Genomic DNA, 10193 nt, shown 5'->3' on the forward strand with positions numbered 1-10193 from the left:
TCCCCGATTCTATTCAATCTGTATATTGAGCAAGCAGTAAAGGAAACAAAAGAAAAGTTCGGAGTAGGTATTAAAACCCATGGAGAAGATATGAAAACTTTGAGGTTCGCCGATGACATTGTAATTCTGTCAGAGACAGCAAAGGACTTGGAAGAACAGTTGAACGGAATTGACAGTGTCTTGAAAGGAGGATATAAGATGAACATCAACAAAAGCAAAACGAGGATAATGGAATGTAGTCGAATTAAGTCGGGTGGTGCTGAGGGAATTAGATTAGGAAATGAGACACTTTAAGTAGTGAAGGAATTTTGCTATTTGGGAAGCAAAATAACTGATGATGGTCGAAGTAGAGAGGAAATAAAATGTAGGCTGTCAGTGGCAAGGAAAGCGTTTCTGAAGAAGGAAAATTTGTTAACATCGAGTATAGATTTAAGTGTCAGGAAGTCGTTTCTGAAAGTATTTGTATGGAGTGTAGCCATGTATGGAAGTGAAACGTGGACGATAAATCGTTTTGACAAGAAGAGAATAGAAGCTTTCGAAATGTGGTGCTACAGAAGAATGCTGAAGATTAGGTGGGTAGATCCCGTAACTAATGAGGAGGTATTGAATAGAATTGGGGAGAAGAGGAGCTTGTGGCACAACTTGACAAGAAGAAGGGATCGTTTGGTACGACATGTTCTGAGACATCGAGGGATCACCAATTTAGTATTGGAGGGCAGCGTGGAGGGTAAAAATCGTAGAGGGAGATCAAGAGATGAATACACTAAGCAGATTCAGAAGGATGTAGGCTGCAGTAGGCACTGGGAGATGAAGAAGCTTGCACAGAATAGAGTAGCATGGAGAGCTGCATCAAACCAGTTTCAGGACTGAAGACCGCAACAACAACAACAAGTGATATTACATACCTCATAAAAATTAGACGGTGTAAACAAAGGACTAATTAATCTATACAGCCTATAAGCCTATTTGGGATATCTTATATTGAGCAGAAGCACTGCACCATCAAGAACGTTGTGTTAATACCATCGACATACAACCCTGGGAGAACCTGATAAATCGATTGTAGCAGATAATAAATACAGGACATCTCACGTTTTACCGGAAGACTATGGTTTTATCCTCAGCATCATCATTCTGGGATTATTTTATTAAAGTAGACCACACTTATCCGCTAGGCGGGTATGTGATGTCAGCTATACATTGCCTGGAATCCAGCACTGGCTGGCATTAAACTGTTACTGCTTATAGCAGACGCGCTGAGTACTTTCTTCGGCTCCCGGTAGCGGCGCTCTATGAGCCCCGTTCCACGAACTGTGAGCTCCTCCGCATGCACGCTTCATTGTAGCTTCCTGTCTGATAAAGTTCGACGGCGCTGCATGGTTATCACCACTCCCATCTCGTATCAGTGACGACAGCAACTACCATGACTGGAAAATGTCGAACATATGTGTCAGTGTAATATTATCGAACTTGCAAAATGTTATCCGGCGACAAATCCGAAGAATGTATTTCCAACAGATCCTCGGGAAAGCCTGAGAAGTACCACTCTTGCACATGAATCTCATCTACTGAGAGTCAAGACACAGTACGCATTTTCCATGACGTGGATCACTGTTGAAGGCTACTTTAGTACTTTAAGAAAATTCGCGCTGACAGCATTCGATAATAGTGAGATGACTCAGAGGTTTAGCTGGAGATTTACGTGGAGTACATATGCACCTCCACTAAGCACTGAAGTGTTAGTATATAACAAAATCTTCGTATGTTATGACAATAAGAATTTTCTGTAGATTCTAAGAGATCATACTGTGACCAAAAAGTCGACGTTCGACTGAGAACTATTTTGATTCAGTCAATACCCTTACACTAGTCGTATAATTTCATTTATTGACGGCGAAATGCCTTCTGACAGCATGACCAAACTTTCTCGCTCTATTTCAGTTACTGAATCTCTTTCGTTTGATCGTCCTCTGTGAAATATTTATTCACACTGTCACAGTAAGAGACAAATACCAAACAGAATGTAAGTTTATGTATTGATGAGCTAAAACATTACGACCATTGCACACCATAAGATGAAAATAGCATCCTCGTGGTGGTTGCCAGCATGTAACATTGTAAGGAAAGTATATAAGCGGAAATAATTCAGTAGCTATTCTACCTACTGTGCATCTTGCAGATGGATACATCAACTGACATAAGCGATTTTGGCAAAGGCCTGGTTATTATGGCCAGACACAACGAACATCTTGGAAACGACCAACTTGATTAGGTATTGAGGTGATATTGTCGTGAGCATCTATGGAACGTGGTTGATCTAAGAAGAAACCTCGAGTAGGCGGCAACCGTTGGACTTCCACGCCTCATCACAGAACGTGGAAATCGAAGGGTTTGACCGCACCGTAAAGCAGGTTTGAGTCCTCCCTCAGATATGGGTGTGTGTGTTTGTCCCTAGGATAATTTAGATTAAGTTGTGTGTAAGCTTAGGGACTGCTGACCTTAGCAGTCAAGTCCCATAAGATTTCACACACGCTAACGCAGGGCAGGAAGCGACCTGTGACAGATCTGACGAAAGAGTACAATGTCGATACATGGACAACTGTTTCAGAGCACACCGTTGAGCCTACAGTTCTGATATTAGTTTCCGCAACACACGACCCCTAAATGTTCCACGTTTACCCAAAGACATCGTCAGTTACTATTCTATTGGGCACAGTATAATCGAGATTATGCTGTGAATCAGTGGAAACGTCTAGCCTAGTTGGGTGGAAAGCGTTTCTTGTCACTCCGGATACATCATTACCAAGGCGAACGGTTGCTCGAAGCAACACTGCGCCACGAGCGCAGGTAGGTGAAAGCAGAGACATTCAGAAGGGTTTCCAAACGATCTGTGGCAATAATGAAGCGCACAATGACAGCTGTAGACTATGAGAACAATACTGTGGACAGCCAGCGTACTTTTATGTTCGGTACCTTCCGCAGTGGAGGTAGCATTCCAGCAGTATACATATTCTTGGTAGCATGCTCTGTGGTTCGAGGAATATGGTACTGAACATATGTCCACAAAATTGGGCCTTTCTAAACCGGATGGGACACATCTGGATCGCTATCGGACGCCTGATACGTGTCCACAAACTATTGTGTGACATCTATATAGACAAATGTTGTTATACCTCCGGAAACAGACCAAGGACTTCTGTAACCCCTTCACCTAAGATATTTGCAGTATTGTGTTCCAGAAGTCGACCAACAAGCTATTAAGCAGGCTATCGTAATGTTGTGGCACGTCATTGTAGGCCAGACCTTGTAGAGATTGCGTTGGTTCTCTCTACAGAATGAAATCAAATTACTACTGCGAACTAGACGGATTTTCAAATGCTTATGTGAACTATGCCTGTCAGATCTTGATTGATGTCGTGATTCTCTTCGTCAAGAAAGAGTGTCAGTGATGAAACGGATATCAGCTGACCCTGATGTAAACACTGCACGTCCACGCCCATTGGCGACGCAGCGGAAGGACGGCTGCAGCACTTTCACGCGCCAGAGGCCGACGCACTGCAGCCGACCAGTATATAAGCTGGTCTTCTACGGTACTGCGATACACTGCAGCAGTGCCCACAGCAGCAGACATCTACCACTGACACCATGAAGTGCTTGGTGAGTACCCCGCGGCAAAGTACTGTCTTTTGACCATTTTACCACTACGACCGGAATTTAGGTCGACTCTGTTAACGAAGAAGTTGACTTAATTCACAATATCAGTGACACTGGCCCTCTATATTCTGAAATATCATATTTATGCTCCAAGGGCACATATAAACTCCACATTGAATCTTTACTATTATTCGTAATAATGATTTCATAAGACGCTACCAAACATGCCATTACGTATCAGTTACTGGAACAGTTAGCTATAAGATCTAGCAACTCTCCTTAATTAACGACAGATGTACCAGATTTTTAAGTATAATATTAAATGCTGGGTTGTAAATGCCGAAAGAGAAGATTCATAGTTACACGTTTAGGAAACTGATTTTGTGGGAGCCTGAAATGGAAACACTGTTGACACATATTATGTACATCCCTTATTAAGTACCTTTAGTATGAGCTGTGGTATGGAGACTTAATGACTGCTACTTGCAGTTGCAAATGTCACTTGTCTGACACCCATACTTGCCTGAGCGCTCAGTTATAAACAAACATTCTGGAAGTTTTAACTGTATACAGCCTCGGATTATAATCAGGATAACTTTGTGCAAATTCGCGAAACGGTTTAGGGAACGTTTGTGAATCAGTATGTTCACCTTAAGAAAATTTGTAAGTTTATGTCACTTGTACGTAAAGGGAAACTGACCAGATTTATTGTACTTCACAAAGAAGCAGTCTCAGGTTTCATACAAGAGGAGACAAAGAACACTTAAGCAACTGGATATTTGGCCTCTGAGAGAGCTGAACAATAGCTGCAGCTAATAGTGTAGAGAGGCAACGAAACTGGAGGCCTTTCTGTAGTATTTTGCTTTCAGTAGAAAGTAACTTATCCGCCTCTCTCTCACAAAAATTTCAATATCATTTGATAGTCAACATCGAAATGACATAGTAATATTGAGTTTTTAAAGTGAGAATACGTTCTGCGTAGCGCATCTGTTACTCTTGAAGCTTAAGTAATATATATGCTCAATATTAAGAGTGTTGCAAGCTGTTCTGGAATATTCACAAGTGATGTTTTTAAATATTTTCTCTTATTAAAGAGACTACATGGAACATACATTTATTTAAATCTAGTTTCCAATTGTATAATATGTATATAATATACTTACAGCTATGATGGAATATGCCTAGAGAAAAGTCTCAGTGCAATCACATCCAACTACAAAGAAACGTATTTCTAGATTGTCCTGAGTGCTGTGCTCGCCGTGGCCCTGGCCAAGCCCGGCTACCTGGGAACCGGGGTCGTCGCCCCCGCCCTCGCCGCCGCCCCTGGCATTGCTGCTGCTGTCCAGCCTGCACCAGTACTTGTGGGTGGTATCCACCCAGGCCTAGCAGCCTACGGTCCAGCCAACATCGTCGTCGGGCCTGGCGGCTACAACCTGGACACCCCTGACGTGGCAGCCGCAAGGGGCGCCCACCTGGCCGCCGTCGCCCAGACGAGGGCCCGTGACGCCGCCATCAACGGCGCCGCCCTCGCCGCCGCCTCTGCCGCCGCCTACGGCGCCTACGCCGCCCCCGCAGTGGTCGCCGCTCCCGCAGTGGCTGCTGTGGCGCCGGCTGCCTACGCTGCCCCTTCGGCTGCCTTGTTGGCTGCCAAGGCTGCCTATCACGGTTGATGTGACTGCACTAAGTGAAGGTTCAGACCGTTGAGACAGCTAACCTCACTGAGTATCATACCTCAGCCCCAAAAGCACATGCCAGAATATAATATGAACTTATATTTATCCATATTATATATTATGTAAATAAATTATTTCTTGTTGCTAAATATGTCAGCATCACTTATTAACCCTTTAATACTATTCAATCTAGTAATCAACACAGAAACTTAAAGAAAGGCAATGCCAGATATAGAATAGTGAAATCAAATAATATTCAGTAAAACTGTATCTACATGTAAGGTTGCTGGAGTCACTACCACCATATGTGGGTGCATGTAGTGCCTCTGTTTCAACCTTGGTGATAGATTATCGATAGATCTCGATTGTAGAAACCCAAATGATGACCTGAGGCAATGGGGCACATTTATCTCTCTCTGTAACTAAACCACATAATACGGATTTCGTAGTCATGAACAATATCGTAGACCTACAAAACCCACTTCCTTCTGTAAATTTTTATTCAAAAATTCTTTAATTGGCGTACTCTGAAACACAAAGACAGATCATGCAGCTTTTAGAGCAATTAAAACAAAATCAAATGAAACAGAGTAGGGCTTCCAGAAGTGCATAAAAAACTGCATCCGAAAAGAATAGAAGGTACGATAACTTTTATATTGCACAGCAACAGATTTGGCATCAAACTGTGGTGTTTGCCCCATTAACCATAAAATTAGAAACAATGATACATATTCCAAAGGAATCACAGACATAAGGAATATTCACAGTGAAATTTTAATAAAACAATTCATGAAATAAGTTGTGCATCAAAATGACTGTAATTTTGATGGGAGTGTGGAAGAGCTTCTTTGGCTTGGAATCTCGTTGACTGGCAAATCATTGTCTTCAGTGATGAGTCCAGCTTCTAATTAGGACTCGATGACCAGAGGAGAGGCGTCTGGAGGTACCAACCTGAGTGTGACTCACCTTATTGCTCTACGACTAGGAGTAATGATCTCGGATGCAATTCCTTCTCACAGCAGGACGCCTTCAGCTGTCATTTGCGGCACACTTACAGCCCAGTGTTACGTCGACTATACTCTACTCTTCGTTTTGTTGCCTTTTCATGGCAAGCAATCCACGGCTTACGTTTCAGCAAGATAATGTCCACCTGCACATCGGAAGAATTTCTGCAGCTTGTCTTCATTCTTGCCCAACATAACCTTGACCAGATAGGTCACCGAATCACTCCCCAATTGAGAACGTTAGGAGAATTTGGGGCGGAGTTCTTGGACCAGATCGGGATTTTGACGATCTAACGCACACGTTTGGCAGAATACTGCATGATATCCCAGAGTAGGACATCCACTAACTCTGTCAATCAATGCCAAGCCGAATAACTGCTTGCATAAGGGACAGACGTGGAACAGTTGGATTGCTTAATTTGTGAAGCTGTTTATCCTGAATAAAACCATACTGTTTTTCTGAAATGGTAATCATTTGCTCAACTGTACATGTGCATCACAATTGCCGACTTCCAGCCCATTCGCATAATTCATTCTTAGTGCAGCATTTTCTTTTTTGTGTTAGTTGTGTAATAGACAAAAATTGTACTAGAATTAGACGATATTTTATATCACTGTATGAGATGACTAGAAATTAATGATGAAACAGTGGCATTTTAAAAGGATTGTCAGGTGTCCTGTATAATTCCATAAAAGGTAAGATGGAAAGTAAGGCGCTTGGGGATGATAGTTATAGATGAAAGCAAAGTAATACACATTTTGTTGCAAAATTGTTTACACAGTCCAACTGCACACTGCAAGAGTTTCTACTGCTTGTCTTTATTCTTGACCAACCTGATCTTAACCAGATAGGTCACCTAATCACAATGTCCAATTGTTAAATATCAGAGAAAAAGAGGTATACTAGACCAAATTGCCACAAAAGCGCAACATAGTCACTAAAATTTCCACCAGCCCCATAGACTCTTTTGATGTTAATGAATCAAATTATCATGTAGGTTTTGGAGATAAATGTGGTGCAAAGTAGAAGTAAACGATGTTTTTGAATGTACTGTTACTACAAATTTCTACATTGGACATGAAGCGTTTGATTTAATTTTAACTAAATGTGTACTAGGAGGCCATGAGAAACGAAGAACTGAGAAACTACTTTAGCGTACCTGTGAGACTAATATGAAGACTAGTATAAGTTTTGTATACATTAACTATGAGATCATGGGACTGCTTGATAAGGTTTTGTGTTTAGGAGAGTTGTTGCCAGCAGTCGCATGGAAAGTAGCGTAGACAAACTGAATTCTCAGAATGGTCTTATGCGTCTGTATAGTGTTCATAACAAGCTAGCAATGAGTCTGAAACGGAAGCTTTGCAATGTGTGTGTATTACCAGATCCGATCTGTAGCAGAGATATGTTCAGTACAGAAAACAGAGAGCTACTCAGTGATCAGCAAGTAAATGAATTACTGTAACTGTTAAGAGGGACCGTAAAAGGAACTGTGGTTGAGTCATACAGAACACGTAATTTTTATTCAGTTACAATGGAATGGAAGTGGACCTAAATGATGAGCACAAGGAAATATCCAATAACAATTTGGATATGGCTCACTGAAAACCATCTTGCGTAGAGAATTCAGGAAGAATTATGTATCAGGAGCGATGAATTAAGGCTGATGATTATTATGAAGGTGATGACAATAATGACTAATGGGCAGTTGAATTAAACATCCCTAAATAATATCACTTTGCATTACGTTCTCGTAATAATGATGATGATGGACGCTACAACGTATTGTGTTATGATCACTCAACTGCCTCTCGCACCGCTAGCGTCTCACAACCATAACGATGGCGTTCCAGGCGTGTTCCACGTAACTGAGGCATGTGACCTGGAGATTGTAACCTACATAGCTGTTTGTGGATGTTGCACACTACGTGATGGAGGTTTAATTATGGGATTAATTAAGCCCAGACACAAAATAACATCTAGTGTTTACTCACGAAGTATGCTGTGCAAAGAGCACACGGATAATATAGTCCGCATATGCCGTATAACGTCAATGAAGTAACTATTGCTGGTAGTAGCACATAGTTCCGCCTGATGTTCTTTGTAAAATTCCATTCGCACATCCCGAGTTATTTTCTTAATCGCATCAATTAATTCGGTCCTGAATTTGGTTACTGTTTCACACGCTTCCTGCAACACATAATTAATTCTGATTTTTCGAGAACGTTTCCTCAGTTTCGTGATTAGTATTTTCATACAGTTCTTGCTTTTTGCGATCATTTCGTTCAGTGCTAGCTAAGATTCTGAACAGTGCCTAATTACCCTTTGCACTTTATACATTCATTTATTGTTGATGTGACTACTGAATCTGGATCGTTTCCTTTGATCCTCGTTGACTCCGTACCTAGAGCAACCTTCTTTGACAATGTGCTACTGTCAATTCGGGAACATGGAGAGTATGTCTTCTTTGGTGTCCGCAGAACGGTGTGTTCCGAAACACTTGTGCTGCATCTGACGTCAGACCTGTCACAGACGGCCTCTGATGCTGCTTTATAGAGCGGGTAAGCCTCTGTCCTCCACATTCTGCGATCAGGTGCGAATGTCTACATTATCGCCTACTTATGGTTTCAGCGTGCGTACGCGATAAATAAAACAGCAGGTGAATAGACGTCCGGCTTCGTCACTAGCCTGATGCAAATTAAATTCACAGTGACCGGGCAATAACAACTTGCGACTTTTCAAAGTCATTTGTGTCAGTGGATTTTCTTGTTTGCGGCACTATATTGTCTGCTCTGCTTATAAACGTTCGTTATTGCCACATGTGCCCCAAAGGCTACCTGACGGCACTGAATCTGGTGTCATGTAGCGGTATAATGCTTTTCCTTATGTGTAATCCGTGATATTGGACGGCTAACCCCCTGGCGTATAAGCCTTTTCGCACACGGTATCCCACGAAAAGAGATTTTCCGTTTGCCCGTGACGAGGTGAACTGGAAACCATAGTGACACCATGAGATCGATAACAATCCCATGTGTTAGGATCATACGATGTACCTCGGAGAAAAGGCGTGTTACGTTACCATTTCATTGGGCTTGACTAAATCACAGCCGAAAAGCTCTATTCGTCATTGCTCCAGTTCTAATTCAAGTACAGCCAAATCCGCTATAATTTCGTATTATTTGCTTTATTATCGTCGTCGTTCGTCAGGCGAAAAATATTTTCCTATCTTCGCTGCCCTAAGAGGTTCCTGTCCCCTGATAGGTAAAACTAGTAATGACATAATTATATCTACCCTGTGGCAGTTTTGTCTGTACGTTATTGTCTAACAGCCGCTGCGTCCCTCGAAGGCGATTCCACGATTTCTTAATCTAATTTTTATTCAGTTGCTCGAAATAGCTATTTTGCGAGCCTCAGGACTTGTCACACATCAAGATTGTCAAATAAAAGTTTCAACTGGTTAAGCCTCCTGACGTACTATACGGTGAGGAGTATTAGCGATTGAAGCAAAATGTCTTTCGGTGATTTACAATATTACTTCAGTTTCTTGGAGTACTTAAACAAACTAAATATATTTCAAAGATTTGCTGAAAGTCTTTGAGCACTAACAAATGAAACATCGATTCCGCTCTATCTTTCAGGCCAATGTATTAGATTATACGAAGGCTTTAAAACTTAGTAGTGACAATATAATAAGAATATTACTTGCTCCTTCCCTAGCAGTCTGTTATCAGGTACACACTGAAGAAAGGTTAGCAGGCCTAGCTTGAACATCGATACTCAGGTGAGAGAGGCATTAGAGATTTTAGTTGCAAAAGAAAACGTTACCTAATTCCGTAGTCTCACTGTTCATATAGCTTGTAC

The 10193-nt window shown here is 41.7% G+C and overlaps 1 protein-coding gene across 1 annotated transcript; it reads left to right on the forward strand.

Moving 5' to 3' along the window:
* The first annotated feature begins 3616 nt into the window (after positions 1-3616).
* On the forward strand, positions 3617-5478 carry LOC124790104 (cuticle protein 16.5-like). The gene is made up of 2 exons (XM_047257674.1): positions 3617-3657; positions 4890-5478. Exons 1-2 carry the CDS (start codon positions 3646-3648, stop codon positions 5322-5324), a joined length of 447 nt encoding a protein of 148 aa, XP_047113630.1. The 5' UTR covers positions 3617-3645; the 3' UTR covers positions 5325-5478.
* Positions 5479-10193: the final 4715 nt, after the last annotated feature.

This window comes from Schistocerca piceifrons, chromosome 3, assembly GCF_021461385.2.
Source record: "Schistocerca piceifrons isolate TAMUIC-IGC-003096 chromosome 3, iqSchPice1.1, whole genome shotgun sequence".
NCBI classification, from domain to species: Eukaryota; Metazoa; Arthropoda; class Insecta; order Orthoptera; family Acrididae; genus Schistocerca; species Schistocerca piceifrons.